This window comes from Musca autumnalis, unplaced genomic scaffold (genome assembly GCF_047663935.1).
Source record: "Musca autumnalis isolate F117 unplaced genomic scaffold, ASM4766393v1 scaffold_2, whole genome shotgun sequence".
NCBI classification, from domain to species: Eukaryota; Metazoa; Arthropoda; class Insecta; order Diptera; family Muscidae; genus Musca; species Musca autumnalis.
The window spans coordinates 194649427-194674991 of record NW_027411755.1 but is presented as its reverse complement, the minus strand read 5'-3'; the positions used below and the strand labels follow the sequence as shown (position 1 = coordinate 194674991).

Below are 25565 nucleotides of genomic sequence, written 5' to 3'. Positions count from 1 at the left end.
ATTTTCTTTATAAATTAAATAAAAAATTTTCAGCAACAACAACAAACACACACGTCTAAAACTATGAGGTGGCACATACACAAAAAACTGTTTCTAATTTTATTTTAAAGGTAAATTTGAAACGTGATGATGACAAAAAAAAAATATTTCGATATTTTTATACTCGCAACAACAACAAAAAAAAACTAAAAATATAAGACATTATTTTTTCAATGCTAAAACAAATTTATGGCTTTTGTGATGTGCGTTAGGTTTTTGTTAGGCCTAAAATATTTTTTGTATGGTTTTGTAATTATTCGCTTGAGATTTCAGGGTCACAACAACAGCTAAATATCTTCAAATACACCAACAATAACAACTGCAAAAGTCAAACAGACCACAACTAAAAAAACTATTTAGCTGCCATAAAATGATTTTCATATGGCCTAATCAGCATGACCTTAAATTGCTGTCTTGTTTTTCATTGTATATTTTGGCCTTTTAAAGGTGTTAACACAGAAGGAGGAGGAACTTGTATGTGCATATCTAAAAGACCTTCAGTAGAGGCCTCTTTATTCTACCAAAAATTATCTTAATATAAAATAATATTCTTTAAACAAATCAATAGAAATGCACGCTTCTAATAGAGGCCTCGAAAAATATTCTTTTAAAAATCTACATCTCTTATAGGGCCTCAAAAAATTCTTTAAAAATTTCACGCCTCCAATAGAGCCTCGAAAATTATAGGGCCCCGAAAAATATTCTAAAAAAGCCTCGAACAAAATTCTTTAAAAATTCCACGCCTCTAATCGGGCCTTGAAAAATATTCTTTAAGAATTCCACGGCTCTAATCGGGCCTTGAAAAATATTCTTTAAAAATTCCACGCCCGAAATCGGGCCTTGAAAAATATTCTTTAAAAATTCCACGCCCGAAATCGGGCCTCAAAAAATGTTCTTTAAAAATTCAACGCCTTGAAAAATATTCTTTAAAAATTCCACGCCCCTAATAGAGCCTCGCAAAATATTCTTTAAAAATTCCACGCCCCTAAAAGAGCCTCGCAAAATATTCTTTAAAAATTCCACGCCCCTAAAAGAGCCTCGCAAAATATTCTTTAAAAATTCCACGCCTCTAATAGAGCCTCGAAAATTTTTCTTTAAAAATTCCACGCATCTAATAGAGCCTCGAAAATTTTTCTTTAAAAATTCCACGCATCTAATAGAGCCTCGAAAAATATTCTTTAAAAATTCCACGCCTCTAATAGAGAGCCTCGAAAAAATTTCTTTAGAAATTCCACGCCTCTAATAGAGCCCCGAAAAATTTTATTTAAAAATTCCACGCCTCTAATAGAGCCCCGAAAATATTATTTAAAAATTCCACGCCTCTAATAGAGCTTCGAAAAATATGCTTTAAAAATTCAACGCCTCTTAAAGAGCCTCGAAAAATATTCTTTAAAAATTTAACGCCTCTAATCAGGCCTCGAAAATTATTCTTTAAAAATTCCACGCCTCTAATAGACCTTCGAAAAATATGCTTTAAAAATTCCACGGCCTCGAAAAATATTCTTTAAAAATTCCACGCCTCTAATCGGGCCTTGAAAAATATTCTTTCAAATTCCACGCCTCTAATAGAGCCTCGAAAAATATTCTTTAAAAATTCCACGCCTCTAATCGGGCCTTGAAAAATATTCTTTCAAATTCCACGCCTCTAATAGAGCCTCGAAAAATATTCTTTAAAAATTCCACGCCTCTAATAGAGCCTCGAAAAATATTCTTTAAAAAATCCACGCCTCTAATAGAGCTTCGAAAAATATTCTTTAAAAATTCCACTCCTCTAATAGAGCCTCGAAAAATATTCTTTAAAAAATCCACGCCTCTAATAGAGCTTCGAAAAATATTCTTTAAAAATTCCACGCCTCTAATAGAGCCTCGAAAAATTTTCTTTAAAAATTCCACGCCTCTAATCGGGCCTCGAAAAATATTCTTTAAAAATTCCACGCCTCTAATCGGGCCTCGAAAAATATTCTTTAAAAAATCCACGCCTCTAATAGAGCTTCGAAAAATATTCTTTAAAAATTCCACGCCTCTACTAGAGTCTCCAAAAATATTCTTTAAAAATTCCACGCCTCTACTAGAATCTCAAAAAATATTCTTTAAAAATTCCACGCCTCTACTAGAGTCTCAAAAAATATTCTTTAAATATTCCACGCCTCTACTAGAATCACAAAAAATATTCTTAAAAAATTCCACGCCTCTAATAGAGTCTCAAAAAATATTCTTTAAAAATTCCACGCCTCTTAAAGAGCCTCGAAAAATATTCTTTAAAAATTCCAAGCCTCTAATAGAGCCTCCGAAAATATTCTTTAAAAATTACACACCTCGAATAGAGCCTTCGAAAAAATTCCTTAAAAATTCCACGCCTCTAATAGAGCCTTCGAAAATATTCTTTAAAAATTCCACGCCTCTAATAGAGCCTCAAAAAAATTCTTTTAAAAATCTACACCTCTTATAGGGCCTCAAAAAAAAATTCTTTAAAAATTCCGCGCATCTATTAGAGCCTCGAAAATTATTCTTAAAAAATTCCACGCCTCTAAAAAAGCCTCGAAAAATATTCTTTAAAAATTCCACGCCTCTAACAGAGCCTCGAAAAATATTCTTTAAAAATTCCACGCCTCATAAAGAGTCTCGAAAAATGTTCTTTAAAAATGCCACGCCTCTTAAAGAGTCTCGAAAAATATTCTTTAAAAATTCCACGACTCTAATCGGGCCTCGAAAAATGTTCATTAAAAATTCCACGCCTCTTATAGACCCTCGAAAAATATTCTTTAAAAATTCCACGCCTCTAATCGGGCCTCGAAAAATATTCTTTAAAAATTCCACGCCTCGAATAGAGGCTCGAAAAATATTCTTTAACAATTCCACGCCTCTTAAAGAGTCTCGAAAAATATTCTTTAAAAATTCCACGCCTCTAATAGAGCCTCGAAAAATATTCTCTTTAAAAATTCCACGCCTCTAATAATGCCTCGAAAAATATTCTTTAAAAATGCCACGCCTCTAATAATGCCTCGAAAAATATTCTTTAAAAATGCCACGCCTCTAATAGAGCCTCGAATAATATTCTTTAAAAATTCCACGCCTCTGAAAAAGCCTCGAAAAAAATTCTTTAAAAATATCACGCCTCTAATAGAGCCTCAAAAAATATTCTTTAAAAATTCCACCCCTATAATAAAGCCTTGACAAATATTCTTTAAAAATGCCACGCCTCTAATAGAGCCTCGAAAAATATTCTTTAAAAATTCCACGCCTCTAATAGAGCCTCGAACAATATTCTTTAAAAATTCCACGCCTCTAAAAGAGCCTCGCAAAATATTTTTTAAAAATTCCACACCTTTAATAGAGCCTCGCAAAATATTTTTTAAAAATACCACACCTTTAATAGAGCCTCGCAAAATATTCTTTAAAAATTCCACGCCCTAATAGAGCCTCGCAAAATATTTTTTAAAAATTCCACACCTTTAATAGAGCCTCGAAAAATATTCTTTAAAAATTCAACGCCTCCAATAGAGCCTTGAAGAATATTCTCTAAAAATGCCACGCCTCTAATCGAGCCTCGCAAAATATTCTTTAAAAACTCCACGTCTCTCATAGAGCCTTGTAAAATATTCTTTAAAAATTCCACGACTCTAATAGAGCCTCGAAAAATAGTCTTTAAAAATTCCATACCTCTAATGGAGGCTCGAAAAATATTCTTTAAAAATTCCACGCCTCCAATAGAGCATCGAAAAATATTCTTTAAAATTTCCACGCCTCCAATAGAGCCTCGAAAAATATTCTTTAAAATTTCCACACCTCTAAAAGAGCCTCCAAAATATTCTTTAGAAATACCAAGCCTCTAAAAGAGCTCCCGAAAATATTCTTTAAGAATTCCACGCCTCTAATAGAGCCTCGAAAAAAATTCTTTAAAAATTCTAAGCCTCTAATAGAGCCTCGAAAAATATTCTTTAAAAAATTCACGCCTCTGATAGGGCCTCGAAAAATATTCTTTAAAAATTCCAAGCCTCTAATAGAGCCTCGAAGAATATTCTTTGAAAATTTCACGCTTCACGCCTGAAATAGAGCTTCCAAATATATTTATTAAAAAGACAACGGTTTTCGCTCTGCCCTTAAAAAATAATTGATAAAATCCATGGTGGCTACCCCTTCCCAATATTCTTCTAAGCAATCTCACCTCTAATTTTATAAACAAATAGAAATTTTTAAACAAATAGAAACTCATTATTATTAGACCATCTTCACGACCATTGCTAACAAATATCCACCAAACTTGATCATAATTATTTGAACAAATAAAAAATATTGACTAAAATATTTCAAAACACCTTCTTACCGTTTTAAATGATCTCTTTTATTATCCTCGCGTACAACAACTTGCGTTTCTTGGGCTATTTGTCCAAAACAAACGTTGTTGGTCTCTCGTACCATTTTTGTTTGTGAAACTTCATGGAGGCGAATTATTTTTTAAATGGGCGCACTCCAAACCCATTCAGCTGAAATAAAATGTGGTTATCCTTTTTTATGGAATTGTATCCTTTTTTTGATGCGGTAGGGCGGGAGACGTTGATGAGACGATGTTGCAGTAGTAATATTGAAATCGTTAAGAATTGATTATATTCCACTTTTTTTGGTGATATTATTTAGAAATTTTCTTTCTTCTTCTGCTTTTTTCTTTTTGCACAAATTGCATTTATTTTGCAATTTTCTTTTTTTCTTTATTTTCTTTCTTTTAATGGATTATATATTTTGGAATAGAACACTGATTACACATTTTTTTCTTGCCATGTAGAATGATTTTATTTGGCTTATTTCTTATTGGCAAAACTTTTTCGATCTGAAAAGAGAAGAAAGAGGAAAAAGTATGGAATTAGTTGAGAATTTATAACAAAAAAATAAATAAAAAATAAATGAGAGAAGAACAAAAATTAATAAGGATTTTTAAAGAATATTTTAAGAGGCTCTTTTTTGAGGTCCTATTAGAGACGGGCAATTTTTAAAGAATATTTTTTGAGGTCCGATTAGAGGCGCAGACTTTCGCCCCTATTAGAGGCGTGGCCTTTTTAAGAATATTTTCCGAGGCTCTTTTAGACCCGTGGAATTGTTAAATAATATTTTTCTAGGCTCTATTACAGGCCTGGAATTTTTAAAGAATATTTTTCGAGCCTCTATTAGAGGCGTGGAATTTTTAAAGAATATTTTTCGAGGCTCTATAAGAGGCCTGGAATTGTTAAAGAATATTTTTCGAGGCTCTATAATAGGCCTGGAATTTTTAAAGAATATTTTTCGAGGCTCTATAATAGGCCTGGAATTTTTAAAGAATATTTTTCGAGGCTCTATAAGAGGCGTGGAATTTTTAAAGAATATTTTTCGAGGCTCTATAAGAGGAGTGGAATTTTTAAAGAATATTTTTCGAGGCTCTATAAGAGGCGTGGAATTTTTAAAGAATATTTTTCGAGGCTCTATAAGAGGCGTGGAATTTTTTAAGAATATTTTTCGAGGCTCTATAAGAGGCGTGGAATTTTTAAAGAATATTTTTCGAGGCTCTATAAGAGGCGTGGAATTTTTAAAGAATATTTTTCGAGGCTCTATAAGAGGCGTGGAATTTTTTAAGAATATTTTTCGAGGCTCTATAAGAGGCGTGGAATTTTTAAAGAATATTTTTCGAGGCTCTATAAGAGGCGTGGAATTTTTAAAGAATATTTTTTGAGGTCCGATTAGAGGCGCTGACTTTCGCCCCTATTAGAGGCGTGGCCTTTTTAAGAATATTTTCCGAGGCTCTTTTAGACCCGTGGAATTGTTAAAGAATATTTTTCGAGGCTCTATAATAGGCCTGGAATTTTTAAAGAATATTTTTCGAGGCTCTATAATAGGCCTGGAATTTTTAAAGAATATTTTTCGAGGCTCTATAAGAGGCGTGGAATTTTTAAAGAATATTTTTCGAGGCTCTATAAGAGGAGTGGAATTTTTAAAGAATATTTTTCGAGGCTCTATAAGAGGCGTGGAATTTTTAAAGAATATTTTTCGAGGCTCTATAAGAGGCGTGGAATTTTTTAAGAATATTTTTCGAGGCTCTATAAGAGGCGTGGAATTTTTAAAGAATATTTTTCGAGGCTCTATAAGAGGCGTGGAATTTTTAAAGAATATTTTTCGAGGCTCTATAAGAGGCGTGGAATTTTTAAAGAATATTTTTCGAGGCTCTATAAGAAGCGTGGAATTTTTAAAGAATATTTTTCGAGGCCCTATAAGAGGCGTGGAATTTTTAAAGAATATTTTTCGAGGCTCTATAAGAGGCGTGGAATTTTTAAAGAATATTTTTCGAGGCTCTATAAGAGGCGTGGAAATTTTAAAGAATATTTTTCGAGGCTCTATAAGAGGCGTGGAATTTTTAAAGAATATTTTTCGAGGCTCTATAAGAGGCGTGGAATTTTTAAAGAATATTTTTCGAGGCTCTATAAGAAGCGTGGAATTTTTAAAGAATATTTTTCGAGGCCCTATAAGAGGCGTGGAATTTTTAAAGAATATTTTTCGAGGCTCTATAAGAGGCGTGGAATTTTTAAAGAATATTTTTCGAGGCTCTATAAGAGGCGTGGAAATTTTAAAGAATATTTTTCGAGGCTCTATAAGAGGCGTGGAATTTTTAAAGAATATTTTTCGAGGCTCTATTAGAGGCGTGGAATTTTTAAAGAATATTTTTCGAGGCTCTGTAAGAAGCGTGGAATTTTTAAAGAATATTTTTCGAGGCCCTATAAGAGGCGTGGAATTTTTAAAGAATATTTTTCGAGGCTCTATAAGAGGCGTGGAATTTTTAAAGAATATTTTTCGAGGCTCTATAAGAGGCGTGGAAATTTTAAAGAATATTTTTCGAGGCTCTATAAGAGGCGTGGAATTTTTAAAGAATATTTTTCGAGGCTCTATAAGAGGCGTGGAATTTTTAAAGAATATTTATCGAGGCTCTATAAGAGGCGTGGAATTTTTAAAGAATATTTTTCGAGGCTCTATAAGAGGCGTGGAATTTTTAAAGAATATTTTTCGAGGCTCTATAAGAGGCGTGGAATTTTTAAAGAATATTTTTCGAGGCTCTATAAGAGGCGTGGAATTTTTAAAGAATATTTTTCGAGGCTCTATAAGAGGCGTGGAATTTTTAAAGAATATTTTTCGAGGCTCTATAAGAGGCGTGGAATTTTTAAAGAATATTTTTCGAGGCTCTATAAGAGGCGTGGAATTTTTAAAGAATATTTTTCGAGGCTCTATAAGAGGCGTGGAATTTTTAAAGAATATTTTTCGAGGCTCTATAAGAGGCGTGGAATTTTTAAAGAATATTTTTCGAGGCTCTATAAGAGGCGTGGAATTTTTAAAGAATATTTTTCGAGGCTCTATAAGAGGCGTGGAATTTTTAAAGAATATTTATCGAGGCTCTATAAGAGGCGTGGAATTTTTAAAGAATATTTTTCGAGGCTCTATAAGAGGCGTGGAATTTTTAAAGAATATTTTTCGAGGCTCTATAAGAGGCGTGGAATTTTTAAAGAATATTTTTCGAGGCTCTATAAGAGGCGTGGAATTTTTAAAGAATATTTTTCGAGGCTCTATAAGAGGCGTGGAATTTTTAAAGAATATTTTTCGAGGCTCTATAAGAGGCGTGGAATTTTTAAAGAATATTTTTCGAGGCTCTATAAGAGGCGTGGAATTTTTAAAGAATATTTTTCGAGGCTCTATAAGAGGCGTGGAATTTTTAAAGAATATTTTTCGAGGCTCTATAAGAGGCGTGGAATTTTTAAAGAATATTTTTCGAGCCTCCATTAGGCGTGTGGAATTTTTAAAGAATATTTTTCGAGCCTCCATTAGGCGTGTGGAATTTTTAAAGAATATTTTTCGAGCCTCCATTAGGCGTGTGGAATTTTTAAAGAATATTTTCGCAGGCTCTATTATTTTATTAAAAACATCGCATATTTTTATCTGAATTTTTCAAAACAAAACCAATATTAATGCCAAAAAATTAGGAATTTTTGAAGCAGCAAAAATTATTCAATTCTGTGTTATTTTTGAAGTTGTGTGTGTGTGGTGGTGCTACGAATTTGGGGGCCAGTAAATTTTTATTACCATTTATTGTCATCAACTTGCAAAATAAAAAACCAGTCAAGTCAGAGGCAAGCTGACTGACAGCCAGTCGGCTAGCTAGTGGTAGCGTCAAAAAACAACCATAACTGACAGTTAGGCCAGTCCTGCCCAGTCCTGCCTGCAATGCCTTGGCCGATAGGCTTTCTGTTGTATTTTTTTTTTTTAATTGTGATGAAGAGGATGATGATACTTTTGCTGCTGCTGCTACTGCCCGCTAACATTATATTTAATGGGAAGTATTGGCTGTTGTGAAGATACATTGGGGGCCAACAATACCCCATAATACCATCATCATCAGGCAGCAGTGGCAGCGGTACAAAACCATTTTGGGTTCAAACTTAACATTTATGGTTGAAAATAAAACACAGCAAACGAAAAAATAATAACACAGGCACATCGTCATCATCACAATAGTGGATGAGGATGGAGAAACGTAGGGGCGGGCGGGCGTTTGGCCAAATGACGACGTCTACGAGGTGTTGTTTTTTTTTCAACAGCAACGCCAGCAGTAGAGCCAGCCATACAAGTCATACGCTTACCCGTCCGTCCCTCCGCATGCCTCTTAGCTTGATGGTTGGTTGTCTGTCCTTTCCTCTGGCCGACCATACATATGGCAACAACGACAAATAACACACATCGCCACCAACAACAACAACCACACACAATTTGTATAAAATTCTTTTTATAAACGTAAAAACTGAAATGAAATTTGGCAACAGGGCAGCCATAGTTAGTCGTTGCCGCCGCCGTCACCCGTCTCCGTACCGTCTTTGCCTGAATCAAGTCGGGGCTTATTGAGGCAAAAATATTTCTGTGTGTATGATTGTTTGTTTTTTTTTCGTTCGTTTGTTTTTTGTATCTGTGTGTTGTGTTTGTTATTATGTGTGGTGTATCTGTGTGTGTCCGTTGTGAAATATGGCAACGTTGCTTTATTTGCCGTTTTTATAATAATTATTGGGTTTTTTAGCCATAGCCACTATAGCACAGCACACAACGGCGACGAGTACATACGAGAGTAAAAGAGATCAGAGACGAAAGATTTGTTGTGTCGTCAAACACGAACGAGTGCCAGATACACGGGTTTGTGTGTATAAATTTGCCAAACGGGCCATGGGTGTGAAAGAGATGGGGCATACAAATAAAACGGGTAATTTAAATGGGGGAGTAGCCAGCAAGGAGAGAAGAGAGTAAGCACAAACATATACAAGGCAAGGCAAAACCATAGCATATTGGACCAACGAAGGAAAGACAACGTCGTTGTCCGTCGGCTCTGTTGTTTGGGTTGTTTTGGGAATTGATGATGAGAGGGGTGGTGGTGGTATATGGGGTGCAAACAGTGTTGTTGATGACGATGTTGACTATACTAAAATGCAGCAACAACAACATTCGTAGCATTGATGTTATGTTAAGAGGGTATTGTTGTGAATTGTGTATGTTGCTGTTGTTTGTATTCCTTTATTATGATTATGTTTTTGTTGTTCGTTCGTTCGTTGTCATCGCAGTCGTTGATGTCGTCTTCATTTTTTGCTTTTGTTGTTGTGTTGTTATAAAAGAGGGTTCTGTTATTCGCACACACAACAGACAGACGGACGGATGGGGTCTTTATTTTATGGTTGCTGTTATTTTTCTTAAAGAAATCTACAAATGAAGAAGAATTTTTCGTATTTCCTTCTTTTGTTTGCCATAAAAATTCAATAGAATCTCATCCATCCCATCCATTGACTTGAACATAAATATTTATGCAAGAATTTTTGTGTGTATTTTTCTTCACAAAAATATTAACAACAACAGCCCCGAAAACAACGTTTTTTGTTGCGGCATTTTGCCAAATCCACACACTTCCACCACTACGTCAAGACCAAAAAAGAAAAAAAAAAAAAAACAAATATGGAAGCCAAAAGGTAGGAATTTTATTTTAAAAAATTGCTGTCTCAGCATAACAATCATCAACGACACGACCAACATTGTTGTTATTCTGAACAAGAAAAAATGTTAACGCTGTTTGGTTATGTGCGGAGCACCCCAGTCAGAGGAGCCATGACAAAATCCACGTGTTGGATGACTCAAACTTCATAAGGATATTAATTTCCTCAAAAAGGAGGCAAGGGCGGTGGATTTTTTTAAAAGATATTTCAAATCCTTAAAACGTGGATTTTTTATATTTTTAAATTCCACAAAACGTGGATTTAAAAAAAATAAAAAATTTTGAAATTCTACACAAATGTGGATTTTTATTTAAATACATACATATGTACCTATATTCAAATTCAAAACCTGGATTTTTAAAAAGAATTTTAAATATTTTTAAAATTCCACACAAAACGTGGATTTTTTTAAATATTTTTAAAATTCCACACAAAACGTGGATTTTTTAAAAATAATTTTAAATATTTTTAAAATTCCACACAAAACGTAGATTTTTTAAAAATTATTTTAAATATTTTTAAAATTCCACACAAAACGTAGATTTTTTAAAAATAATTTTAAATATTTTTAAAATTCCACACAAAACGTGGATTTTTTAAAAATAATTTTAAATATTTTTAAAATTCCACACAAAACGTAGATTTTTTAAAAATTATTTTAAATATGTTTAAAATTCCACACAAAACGTGGATTTTTTAAAAATAATTTTAAATATTTTTAAAATTCCACACAAAACGTGGATTTTTTAAATATCTTCTAAAATCTACACAAAAACGTGGATTTTTTAAATCCAACACAAAAACGTGGATTTTTTAAATATTTTTTAAAAGTCAAGCGTGGAGTTTTAATATCCAAACGTGGATTTTTTTAAAATCCAAACGTGGATTTTTTAATATCCAAACCTGGATTTTTTTAAAATCACAAAAACTGGGTTTTTTTAATATTTTAAAAAGTTTTTTTTTTAATATTTTTAAAATTCCACACAAAACGTGGATTTTTTAAATATTTTTAAAATTCCACACAAAACGTGGATTTTTTAAATATTTTTTAAAATCCAAACGTGGATTTTTTAAATATTTTTTAAATCCAAACGTGGATTTTTTAAATATTTTTTAAATCCAAACGTGGATTTTTTAAATATTTTTTTTTAAATCCAAACGTGGATTTTTTAAATATTTTTTAAATCCAAACGTGGATTTTTTAAATATTTTTTAAATCCAAACGTGGATTTTTTAAATATTTTTTTAAATCCAAACGTGGATTTTTTAAATATTTTTTTAAATCCAAACGTGGATTTTTTAAATATTTTTTTAAATCCAAACGTGGATTTTTTAAATCCAAACGTGGATTTTTTAAATATTTTTTAAATCCAAACGTGGATTTTTTAAATATTTTTTAAATCCAAACGTGGATTTTTTAAATATTTTTTAAATCCAAACGTGGATTTTTTAAATATTTTTTTAAATCCAAACGTGGATTTTTTAAATCCAAACGTTGATTTTTTAAATATTTTTTTTTAAATCCAAACGTGGATTTTTTTAAATATTTTTTTAAAATCCAAACATGGATTTTTTAAATATTTTTTAAAATCCAAACTTATATTTTTTAAATATTTTTTTAAATCCAAACGTGGATTTTTTAAATATTTTTTAAAATCCAAACGTGGATTTTTTAAATATTTTTTAAAATCCAAACGTGAATTTTTTAAATATTTTTTAAAATCCAAACGTGGATTTTTTAAATATTTTTTTAAAATCCAAACGTGGATTTGTTAAATATTTTTTAAAATCCAAACGTGGATTTTTTAAATATTTTTTAAAATCCAAACGTGGATTTTTTAAATATTTTTTAAAATCCAAACGTGGATTTTTTAAATATTTTTTAAAATCCAAACGTGGATTTTTTTAAATATTTTTTAAAATCCAAACGTGGATTTTTTAAATATTTTTTAAAATCCAAACGTGGATTTTTTAAATATTTTTTAAAATCCAAACGTGGATTTTTTAAATATTTTTTAAAATCCAAACGTGGATTTTTTAAATATTTTTTAAAATCCAAACGTGGATTTTTTAAATATTTTTTAAAATCCAAACGTGGATTTTTTAAATATTTTTTAAAATCCAAACGTGGATTTTTTAAATATTTTTTAAAATCCAAACGTGGATTTTTTAAATATTTTTTAAAATCCAAACGTGGATTTTTTAAATATTTTTTAAAATCCAAACGTGGATTTTTTTCAGATAATTTTTAAAAGTCCAAACTTGGATTTTTTAAAAATTTTTTAAAATCCAAACGTGGATTTTTTTCAGATAATTTTTAAAAGTCCAAACTTGGATTTTTTAAATATTTTTTAAAATCCAAACGTGAATTTTTTAAATATTTTTTTAAAATCCATAAAACCTGGATTTTCTTAAATATTTTTTTAATATTTTGAATATCTTTAAAACCTGGATTTTCTTAAATATTTTTTTTAATATTTTCAATAATATTTTCAATATCCCGTGCATTTTTTAAATATTTTTTTTTTAATATTTTGAATATCCTTTAAACGTGGATTTTTTAATTATTTTGAATATCCTAAAAAACGTGGATTTTTTAAATTTTAGATATTTTGAGTATTCTTAAAACGTGGATTTTTTAAATATTTTTTAAAATCCAAACGTGGATTTTTTAAATATTTTTTAAAATCCAAACGTGAATTTTTAAATATTTTTTAAAATCCAAACGTGGATTTTTTAAATATTTTTTAAAATCCAAACGTGAATTTTTTAAATATTTTTTAAAATCCAAACGTGGATTTTTTAAATATTTTTTAAAATCCAAACGTGGATTTTTTAAATATTTTTTAAAATCCAAACGTGAATTTTTAAATATTTTTTAAAATCCAAACGTGGATTTTTTAAATATTTTTTAAAATCCAAACGTGAATTTTTTAAATATTTTTTAAAATCCAAACGTGGATTTTTTAAATATTTTTTAAAATCCAAACGTGGATTTTTTAAATATTTTTTAAAATCCAAACGTGGATTTTTTTAAAATCCAAACGTGGATTTTTTTAAAATCCAAACGTGGATTTTTTAAAATCCAAACGTGGATTTTTTAAAATCCAAACGTGGATTTTTTAAAATCCAAACGTGGATTTTTTAAAATCTAAACGTGGATTTTTTAAAATCCAAACGTGGATTTTTTAAAATCCAAACGTGGATTTTTCTAAAATCCAAACGTGGATTTTTTAAAATCCAAACGTGGATTTTTTAAAATCCAAACGTGGATTTTTTAAAATCCAAACGTGGATTTTTTAAAATCCAAACGTGGATTTTTTAAAATCCAAACGTGGATTTTTTAAAATCCAAACGTGGATTTTTTAAAATCCAAACGTGGATTTTTTAAAATCCAAACGTGGATTTTTTAAAATGCAAACGTGGATTTTTTAAAATCCAAACGTGGGTTTTTTTAAATCCAAACGTGGATTTTTTAAAATCCAAACGTGGATCTTTTAAAATCCAAACGTGGATTTTTTAAAATCCAAACGTGGATTTTTTAAAATCCAAACGTGGATTTTTTAAAATCCAAACGTGGATCTTTTAAAATCCAAACGTGGATTTTTTAAAATCCAAACGTGGATTTTTTAAATATTTTTTAAAATCCAAACGTGGATTTTTTAAATATTTTTTAAAATCCAAACGTGGATTTTTTAAATATTTTTTAAAATCCAAACGTGGATTTTTTATATATTTTTTAAAATCCCAAAAAACGTGGATTTTTTATATATTTTTTAAAATCCCAAAAAACGTGGATTTTTTATATATTTTTTAAAATCCCAAAAAACGTGGATTTTTTATATATTTTTTAAAATCCAAACGTGGATTTTTTAAATATTTTTAAAAATCCAAACCTGGATTTTTTGAATATTTTTTAAATCCAAACCTGGATTTTTTTAAAATCCCAAAAAAAACGTGAATTTTTTTATATATTTTTTAAAATCCAAACGTGGATTTTTTAAAATCCAAAAAAGGATTTTTTAAAATCCAAAAAAGGATTTTTTAAGAACCCAACCGGGGATTTTTTAAAATCCAAACGTGGATTTTTTAAAATCCAAACGTGGATTTTTTAAAATCCAAACGTGGATTTTTTAAAATCCAAACGTGGATTTTTTAAAATCCAAACGTGGATTTTTTAAAATCCAAACGTGGATTTTTTAAAATCCAAACGTGGATTTTTTAAAATCCAAACGTGGATTTTTTAAAATCCAAACGTGGATTTTTTAAAATCCAAACGTGGATTTTTTAAAATCCAAACGTGGATTTTTTCAAATCCAAACGTGGATTTTTTCAAATCCAAACGTGGATTTTTTCAAATCCAAACGTGGATTTTTTCAAATCCAAACGTGGATTTTTTTAAAATCCAAACGGGGATTTTTTCAAATCCAAACGTGGATTTTTTTAAAATGCAAATTTGATTTTTTTTTAATCCAAATGTGGATTTTTTAAATATTTTTTAAAATCCAAACCTGGATTTTTTAAAATCCCAAAAAAAACGTGAATTTTTTTAAATATTAAAAAAAAATTTTGAATGTTTTTAAAATCCACAAATTCCAGCTGGGTTGAGAATTTAATCAAACGAAGGAGGTATTTGCCTGGTTTTTGCTCCTAGTGGTGTTGTTGTTTTTGCATGGCGTTCAGTTGCGAGAGTTGGACGTTCGTTGCTCAACTTACTGGCAATAATAACAATAATAAAGTAAAAAAGAACAAGCATGGGTAAACACACACACACACACCCAAACACATGACTGCTACACAACAAAAGCACCAGCCACACCAACTATGAAAAATTATCGATTCGAAAGGCAGTTAGCACGTTTAGGCTGGCAGGCTAGCAGGCAGTTAAAAACAGTCATCCAGCAGGAAAAAAACATGAAAATACACAACCAAGTGACGTTAACGTTATATAAAAAAACACAAGAAACACGACAGTAGAAAGAATAATACCACACAACTACAAAAGTTAAACCAACACAAAACACACAGATACCAAAAATTACTCTCATGCAAACATTTCCCTCAACAAAAACACAATGCAGTTAATGCGCGAGAAACAACTTTTTTTGGTTTGGTTTTGTGTCGCTCGTTTTACTTTGAAGGAAAGTTCATAACAACAAAACAAAGTTTTTGTAGCTTTCCCTCTGTAACAAACAGATGGAACAAGGGAACATGGGCGCTACACATTCAAACACACAGCCTTATTTTCAGTCAGCGAGAAATAAACAAAACAAAAGAAGATATTATGGTTGCTGCTGTTGTTGTTGTGTAGTTTTGCAATGCGCAAACTCTCGCAAAACAACAAACGACCGAAGACGACACTCATCTTCAACATCGTTTGTAGTCGTCGTCACAACACAACACCGTAGCACGTCGCCAACTCTTTCTAACCTTTTGTATATCACAGAGTGGGATAACATTTTCTCCCTCTCTCACACTCTCCGTGAATTATAATGGCTGCTGTTGACGGCTCAGAGTGGATATCACTGAGTGTTGGTCGCCGTTGAGGGGTATTGGTGTGAGGGGATTTTCCTACAAAGGTGTTTATTTTTTGCATTCCTGGTTTGTTGTCGTTTTTGTTGTTGCTGTGCCTGCCTGCCTGTTCATGTATGGATGTCGCCTCTGTATTGTGCATTGGGAGTATCTGTGTTTGGTCTCATTTGTAGTTTAACTCACACACCGATAGAATACATTTAAGGTTTTGTAGTTTCATCATGTTTTTCTTCATTTACGGAATAATAGGTGCGGAATGTCGTTGTTGTTGGTTGTGTTATTTCAATTGTTTTTCATTATTTGGCTAGCTACAAGAAGTAGTATGTAGCACATGTGTGTATTTGCTTGTGTGTAGCTGCTGCTACAACAAAAATATCAGCCGTAGTTTGTAGCTCAAGTGGCATTTTTCCTCGGTTTGCTTTTGAGGTTTCATTACATGGCATTTGAAAAATTGATTTTAGTCTTACGTTAGCTGTTGTTGAGTTCCGATCGTTGCCTGGTTGGTTGGTTGGTTGCTTGACTGAAAGGTCATAAGCCACTCAGCCAACATTTTCTGCTGCTGTTGCTGCATTTTCTTTGCTCTGGATTTTTTTTTTTGGAATATGACCTGAAACCGCAGCCCAGCAGCTTAGCCTTTACTGGGATTTTTTTCTGTCGTTCTTACTTAACAAAGAAGAAACGAACGAAAACAACGAAACGAATTTTGTGCAAAAAAAGAAATTTGAAACGTTATTTTTTTCTCTACGTTCATTTTATTTTGTGACGTCTTGCTTGGTTTTTCTTTGTTTTGCATGACCTCTGCTGTTGTAGGTTGTGCTGCAGCTTGCCTTCCTGCCTGTAGCCTGCCCGACGCCTCCCTTGATAAAAACGACCAATGTACAGCTGGGGCAACAGAAGCTGCAGTTCAAATTGCAAAAATGGAATATTCTAGCTTTTAGTTTTAACTACACACCAACTGTTTGTTGTTTTCGTTATTGCTGTTTGTGTTGCTTTGCATTGTACTTAATTGCAATAAGAAGGAATTTTCGTAGGAGATGCATTACTACTTAGCGCACACACCACATTTTTTATTGTTTGCCTGGAAAATTCGATTTTTTTATTTAATAAAATTTAACGAAAATTGGAATTGATGGATAACATTTGGAAAATTTCGCCACCACTTCGTTTGAGATCAACTGGCAGAAACATGAAATTGTTCGAAAGGTGTACAAACGAAGCGAACGGGGTGGTGCGACTGGTTGAACTTAAATATAAAAAATAAATTTTCGAAGAAGTTTTGAGTGGAAAAATTAAAGAAATCAAGAGGATTTTTAAAGCACAAAAATTGGCTCTTAAAAATTCCTTACAAATTCCAAAATGTTTAGAAAATTTATTATTGGATTTTAAATCGACGAAGTGAAACCACTTCGTAAAGAAAACCACGTCTAAAGTGTTCTACCAAAGAAGACAAAGATAATACAAAGTTTCAGTATTCTATTGCGATTATCTAGGGAAAACTAAAAATATATTTTCGAAGAAATTTTGAGTGGAAAAATTAAAGAAATCAAGAGGATTTTTATTGCACAAAAATTGTCTCTTATAAAATTCCTTACAAATTCCAAAATGTTTAGAAAATTCATTATTGGATTTTAAATCGATGAAGTGAAACCACTTCGTAAGGAAACCACGACTAAGGTGTTCTACCAAAGCAGACAAAGATAATACAAAGCTTCAGTATTCTATTGCGATTATATAGGGAAAACTAAAAGTGTATTTTCGAAGAAATTTTGAGTGGAAAAATGAAAGAAATTACGAGGATTTTTAAAGCACAAAAATTGTCTCTTATAAAATTCCTTACAAATTCCAAAATGTTTAGAAAATTCGTTATTGGATTTTAAATCGATGAAGTGAAACCACTTCGTAAGGAAACCACAACTAAAGTGTTCTACCAAAGATGACAAAGATAATACAAAGCTTCAGTATTCTATTGCGATTATCTAGGGAAAACTAAAAATGTATTTTCGAAGAAATTTAGAGTGGAAAAATGAAACAAATCACGAGAGGTGTTAAAGCACAAAAATTGTCCCTTATAAAAAAATCCTTTCAAATTCAAAAATGTTCGAAAATTCGTTATTGGATTTTAAATCGAGGAATTAGAATCACTGCTGGAAAAATCCTAAATCAAATCTTTTGTACTCTATTCTAATTACGTAGGAAAATAAAAAATGGATTTTCGAAACAAATTGACAATTAAAAAAATCCTTACATGTTGTGTTTTTGGATTGATTTCAGATCAGAATAAAAAATATCAAAGAAGACAAAGATAATACAAAGCTTCAGTATTCTATTGCGATTATCTAGGGAAAACTAAAAATGTATTTTCGAAGGAATTTTGTGTGAAAAAATGAAAGAAATCACGAGGATTTTTAAAGCACAAAAATTGTCTCTTATAAAATTCCATGCAAAATTCCAAAATGTTTAGAAAATTCATTATTGGATTTTAAATCGACGAAGTGAAACCACTTCGTAAAGAAACCCACGACTAAAGTGTTCTACCAAAGTTTTCCCGTGTTGAGTCAAATTAAGCCGCAGGCTCCACTCCTGGTGGTGCCCTTCCGTCAATTCGTTTAAGTTTCAGCTTTGCAACCATACTTTCCCCGGAGCCCAAAAGCTTTGGTTTCCCGGGAAGCGACTGAGAGAGCCATGATAGTAGTTACACCCAATTGCTAGCTGGCATCGTTTATGGTTAGAACTAGGGCGGTATCTGATTGCCTTCGAACCTCTAACTTTCGTTCCTGATTATTGAAAACATCTTTGGCAAATGCTTTAGCTTAAGTTAGTCTTACGATGGTCCAAGAATTTCACCTCTCGCGTCGTAATACTAATGCTCCCAAACTGCTTCTATTAATCATTACCTCTTGATCTAAAAACCAATGAAAGTAGGACAGAGGTCTTATTTCATTATTCCATGCACAAAATATTCAGGCATTTGGAGCCTGCTTTAAGCACTCTAATTTGTTCAAAGTAATTGTACCCGTCCACAACTACACTCGATGAAGAGCACTGAAGCAGGTTTAAATAGGAGGAACATACATAAATGCAAGTACCTATGCATGTAAGAACTCCACCGGTAATACGCTTACATACATAAGGTATAGTACAAACTACAATTATAAAAAATTCCTTTCAAATTCAAAAATGTTCAAAAATTCGTTATTGGGCTTTAAATAGAATATGGAATAAATTTCAAAAATTTACCCCACACCTTAAATGACCCACCATAAAAATTACATTATATAACGGTACCCTGGAATGCAAATTAAATAATAAATCATTGAATTCATTTTCATCATCATCCTTAGTACTCACAACAGTCTATTTTCTTTTTTCTCGAAGTCCCAAAAACGATAAGCAACTCTAATAATGGCAAAAATCAACGAAAAATATCTAAAAAAAACTGAGAAGGGAATAAAAAAAGGGGGCCAAAATGCCAAAACAAAATTTTTGATAAATGTCGGGAGCTTTAGAAGTGTCTAGGAAATTCTCGTTTAGGAATTTATGATTGAAAATCGATTGAACATAAAGTTCAGTGACGAAACTGTTTGAAGAGTTTTGCGTAGAGCTGCTTGCTGCTGCAGAAACAGAAGAGAGCGATCTGCTCACACCTATATAATGAAGGATATTTTGTTGTGGAATCACGTTCTACTTACTGATGAGACTATATTCAATAAATTTGAGGTAAAGACGGTAGAGTAAATGTTTTGAGAAAGCTTAATTTTGATCTAGATTCCAAGCAAAAAAAAAATGCAATAAAAATCTGCAATATCGAAACATTCTGAAATTAAATAAATGGCCTAACAAACATGTTCAAAAAACCAAATTTCATTTTCATCATTCTCCTTAGTACACACAACAGTCTATTTTTTTCTCGAAATCCCAAAAACGATAATAAGCCACTTCAATAATGGAAAAATCAGCGAAATATATCTAAAAAAACAGAGAAGGGAATAAAAAGAAACTAAGGTTTATTGAACATAAAGTTCAGTGACGAATCGAAGATTTTTGCGTAGGGCTGGTTTAAATAGTCGGGTAGCTAGGAAAAACCTTTTGTTTATGACAGAAACAGAAGAGAGCGATCTGCTCACAGCTATATAATGAAGGATATTTTGTTGGGGAATCACGTTCTACTTACTGATGGGAGTAAATTCCATATTTTGAGGTATAGACGGTAGAGTAAATGTTTTGAGAAAGCTTAATTCCGATCTAGATCCCAAGCATTTACAACCCACAGTTAGAATATTCCATTTTGTCGAAAAAATATGCAAAAAAAATAAGATACGATTTTTTAAATATTTTAAAATTGATTTTTCAAGCCGGATTTTGAGTGATAAATTCCATCCCACCTCTGAAGATATATTTTTTTAATTTTTTTAGGGTAATCAAATCGGGATTTTTAGTTAATATATTTTCTATTTAAAATTTTCATAACATTCGATTTTTTTAAAAAATGCTTTTTGTTCAATCTTAATAGCCCCTAACGGAACTGAATATATTTGAGTTGATTATTCTCTGCCAAATAAAAATTCCATTAAGCTCCCTAAATGTGTTTTTCCTTAGTATCCCAAAGATTTAATTTAAATACTGCCGGTCTTATTTCTATACCAAGAGAGAGAAGATGATGAAGAAGAAGCAAGAAAATCCCCTTGAGCTATGCCATAAAAACAGTTTGCAAGGATTTCAAAGGCAAATCCCAAGATTCCATTTCCGTTTCCCGTTTAAGGGCATGGCAGGGACACATAGCAAACGAAGGTCTAGGAGGGAGGTATAGATGAAAGGCAAGAGAACAAACATAATTACTTTACTGAAATTATAGCAGAAACTTGGAGGCAGGAAAAAAAGCAAAACAGGCAGTTATGCCGTCAATCAGCAGCATCAGCAACAATGAGCGCATTGGGGAAAACCCATTAAAGTTTATAAATTTTATATTGCCAAAGAGATTAAATGGACAATTGTTTTAAGAATCTTCTTCTTCTTCTTTGTTTTACTGCTGCTGATATTTTGCGGATGCTAGAGTTTTTGTGCCAGGCAAGAAGTTCACAAACAACAAACCAGGCAGGCTGATAGAAAAGAAGACAGTCGTCAGTAGTCATCTTCTATGATTACCACTTTTTGTTTTTAGACTTCTTAATGGTATTGTTATTGTTGTGTTTCTGTATTATTTATTAAAAAAAAAAACAAAGACCAGTATACCAGTATAGAGGAGTAGAAGAATAATAACAGCAGTATCAATCACCAATACAACAACATTAGCTACCAGGAATTCAATGCTTGGATATGTTTTTTTTATGGTTCTACACACTAGTACCCATACTTAGAAATGAATTAATTTTATAGATTCTTCTTCTTTTATTTGATATTTAATGTTCTTACATACATACGAATATGGTCGAATAAATAAGTTGTACATATGTATGTGTGTTTCTTTATATGTATGTATGTATACATATGGAAGTAAATACACTCATATTCATTTTATAGGCAATTGGATTTGAAATGAAATCTTTTTTATTATGGAGATTCATTGAATTAATACATGTACGATTAGATACAGAGGTCTTCTTCATCATACACAAACCTGAAGAATAAACTATAAACCGTAATACAAAGTTTGCGAGATGTACACACGATGTAATGTAGAAGACGTAACAAGAACAAATATTCTTGATGTAAAGGAAAACATAGTTAAAGTTATGTATATTGTCATTGTGATAGCCACTTGAGATACCTTTCTTTCCCCGCTATTCAGATAAGCTTCCATAAATTCACTTAACATTATTTTTTTAATTAATTTGCTATTGGATTTTTATTTATAAAATTGAAGGCTTCACAAGACATTCGTTAAAAAAAATCAAGCTTGAAAACTATTCTTTAAAAGATCCAGCTCAAATCAAATATTTGTTGTTACAAAATACAGCTAAACAACTTCTTTAAAAACTCCAGATTGAACATTCCTTTTAAACAAATCTAGCTAGATTTTTAAATCCAGCCTGAGCATTTTTTAGATCCAAATATTTTTTACAAAATCTAATGATATTCTTTTAAATATCCAGGACCTCTAAAAATATTACCTAAAAACCCACGGCCCAAAGAAATGTTTTTTTTATTTAATATACACGACCTTTAAAAATGGTTTTTTTAAAATTTCGGGTGTCAATTTTTTTAATCCACTACCTCTAATTATTTTTTAATTCACGACCTCTAAAAATGGTTAGTAATTCACGACCTCTAGAAATATTTTTTATAAATTCTCTCAAAATATGTTATAAAATATCTACGACGTCTAAAAATATTTTTTAAAAAATCCCCGACTTCTAAAAATAGGTTTTAAAAAATCCACGATACCTAAAAATAGTCTTTAAAAAATCGACGATAGCTTAAAATTGTGTTTAAAAAATCCACGACCTCAAAAAAAATTCTTTAAAAAATCCACGCCCTCAAAAAAAAAATTCTTTAAAAAATCCACGCCCTCAAAAAAAAAATTCTTTAAAAAATCCACGCCCTCAAAAAATATTCTTTAAATAATCCACACCCTCAAAAAATATTCTTTAAATAATCCACACCCTCAAAAAAATATTCTTCAAAAAATCCACACCCTCAAAAAATATTCTTTAAAAAATCAACGCCCTCAAAAAAATATTCTTTAAAAAATCCACGCCTTCAAAAAAATATTCTTTAAAAAATCCACGCCTTCAAAAAAATATTCTTTAAAAAATCCACGCCCTCAAAAAATATTCTTTAAAAAATCCACGCCCTCAAAAAAATATTCTTTAAAAAATCCACGCCTTCAAAAAATATTCTTTAAAAAATCCACGCCCTCAAAAAAATATTCTTTAAAAAATCCACGCCCTCGAAAAATATTCTTTAAAAAATCCACGCCCTCAAAAAAATATTCTTTAAAAAATCCACGCCCTCAAAAAAATATTCTTTAAAAAATCCACGCCCTCAAAAAAATATTCTTTAAAAAATCCACGCCCTCAAAAAAATATTTTTTTAAAAAATTCACGCCCACAAAAAAAATATTATTTTAAAACTCCACCACAATCTAAAAATATTCTTTAAAAAATTCAATATCTCAAGAAATATTCTTAAAAAATTCACGCCCTAAAAATATTCTTTAAAATATGCACGACCTCTAAAAATATTTTTTTAAAAATTATAAAAAATTTGAAGCATTGTGGCGTTTTTTGATTGGGATAGCGTTTGCAATTTTGTTTTTTCAAAATAGTCTGGCTTAATCCCATTGTTGTTGTTTTAATATTTTAAAACAACTATTTTTTTAGTGGAAAAGATTTGGCATTGTTCGCCAAGGGGTAAGGTAGGGAATACTATAGTTTCGATCCACGCCACTGGATCTCATCAGTTCCCTTGTTTCTTGTTTGTGGATATTCTCCACCGAAGTTATTTTTCAATAACTTCTTCAACAAGAAACTTTTTATACCCAAACATCAATCGTCAGCTCGAAGTATAAAGGTAAGCAAAGAAAAAAGTTCAATGAGAAGTTTTTCCTTGGCAACCTCATACAACTCCGACGAAAGTGTCTGCGAAAACAATTCAAACCTCTTCCACTTGTATGTGTCGTCGAATTTCGACAAATGCACACACCAAAAATTGGTTGGAAACAAGGGAACTGATGAGATCCAGTGGCGTGGATCGAAACTATAGTATTCCCTACCTTACCCCTTGGCGAACAATGCCAAATCTTTTCCACTAATAAAAATAGTTGTTTTAAAATATTAAAACAACAACAATGGGATTAAGCCAGACTATTTTGAAAAAACAAAATTGCAAACGCTATCCCAATCAAAAAACGCCACAATGCTTCAAATTGAAGACACTGGCACGACGTGTGTTGTTTTTGCTGTAAAGCAGACCAACCAATTTTTGGTGTGTGCATTTGTCGAAATTCGACGACACATACAAGTGGAAGAGGTTTGAATTGTTTTCGCAGACACTTTCGTCGGAGTTGTATGAGGTTGCCAAGGAAAAACTTCTCATTGAACTTTTTTCTTTGCTTACCTTTATACTTCGAGCTGACGATTGATGTTTGGGTATAAAAAGTTTCTTGTTGAAGAAGTTATTGAAAAATAACTTCGGTGGAGAATATCCACAAACAAGAAACAAGGGAACTGATGAGATCCAGTGGCGTGGATCGAAACTATAGTATTCCCTACCTTACCCCTTGGCGAACAATGCCAAATCTTTTCCACTAATAAAATAGTTGTTTTAAAATATTAAAACAACAACAATGGGATTAAGCCAGACTATTTTGAAAAAACAATTATAAAAAATTATAAGATTACGATATAATTTGGCACATACATATATTTCTAGACCAAACACCGTCACACATTCCAAATTTCATCAAAATTAGACATACATAGCGTCTTTGGCGTATTAAATACCTTAAATTGGGCGAAAATATATGGGAGCTATATCCAAATCCGAACCGATTTCGATAAAATTTGGCACACTTATTTCTAGACCAAATTCCGTGACACATTCCATATTTCATTGAGATCGGACATATATAACGTGTTTCGTGCACCAAATACCAAAAATCGGCCAAAAAATCTATATGGGAGCTATATCCAAATCTGAACCGATTTTGATATAATTTGGCACATTTATAGACCTAATTCCGTAACACGTTCCAAATTTCATCAAAATTGAACAGATACAGCGTGTTTGGTGCATCAAATACATCAAATCCATGCTTTTTGAGAACTCTTGAAAAAATATTTTTTTTAATTCAAGCTTTTTGAGAACCCTTGAAAAATTATTTTTTAAAAAATCCAAGCTTTTTGAGAGCTTTTGAAGAAATATTTTTTTAAATCCAAGCTTTTTGAGAACCCTTGAAAAAATATTTTTCAAAAAATCCAATCTTATTGAGGAACCTTGAAACATATTCTTTAACATGTCCACGCCTATTGAGCACCCCTGAAAATATTCTTTAAAAAACCACGCTTCTTGGGAAATAAATATTCGTTAAAAAAATTGACCTGCTGTTTTATGCTTCAGCGATTATGTCCAGAAATTTAATTTTGAAAATGTTGTACAAAGCCGAAAGGTATAAGAAGAGAACAACAATAACAACAAGATACATAACTGAGCTTAAAATTCCCTGGAAAAAATGGGCAAATTTTGAGGGCTTTTGTCTTTTAGATAAAAATTAAAAAGATGGACTTCCAAACAACCAGCTATCATTGTGTGCGTATGTGTGTTGTGATTTTCTTTGCTACAAGCGATAACGTATACGAACGACGTGACCGACAGATAAACGTCAGCAGCGTTACATACTAACTGGGCAGGCAGCAAGCAGCACACCCTCAACAAAATTTCACCCCCCTCACAAAAAATACAGCATAAAATCTTTTGGGTGTTCTATTATGGTTAGGCGGTTATTTCTTGTGGGAGAGAAGTGCGGAATGTAATTGTGTAGTTTTGTGGCTCTGAATATAAAACCAACAACTACAAACTACTTTTTTGGCCATAAGCTAAGGCAGTAAAATTAGTTTTGTCAACTACTAACCAACCCAGCAGCAGCAGCATGTGTATGTAAAACTGCGCTGTTGTTATTCCACCCATTGTATTATTACTTCTGCTACAGCACGACTTCTGCTCTGTCGACATCTCGTTTGTTATTGTTTATGTGATGGGGACGACATTAACTACAGAGAAGATATTAACAACAACAACAACCACGATATATGGCACCATACCACCCATCATGTTTCATATTTAGTAATTAACTCTTTTACCCTTTGATAGGCCTTCACGAAACCCCCCCCCAACAACAACAACTCTCTTTCTCAGTTCGTGCTCTCTCACAGTCACTATTACTCCCTCTCACTCGGTTTCGTGGGGGGTTTTTCGTCTTTGTCAGTTTCGTGTAAACAGCCATGACACAACCAACCCCATTCCCCC

General features: G+C 31.6%; 1 protein-coding gene across 5 annotated transcripts in view; it reads right to left on the bottom strand.

The window, feature by feature from the left end:
* The window catches only part of spen (spen family transcriptional repressor split ends), a 344925-nt gene that overhangs the window by 305369 nt on the left and 13991 nt on the right, over positions 1–25565 (bottom strand). For 3 of the 5 annotated variants that reach the window (XM_073970444.1, XM_073970442.1, XM_073970447.1), the window contains exon 3: positions 4364–4864. Coding sequence is in view for 2 of the 5 variants with exons in the window: in XM_073970442.1 (XP_073826543.1) it covers positions 4364–4458 (95 nt within the window). In the remaining 3 variants the exon portion in view is untranslated. Of the gene's footprint in view, positions 1–4363; positions 4865–25565 lie in introns of those variants that run through there. The other 2 variants (XM_073970445.1, XM_073970448.1) reach the window with 2 other exon arrangements.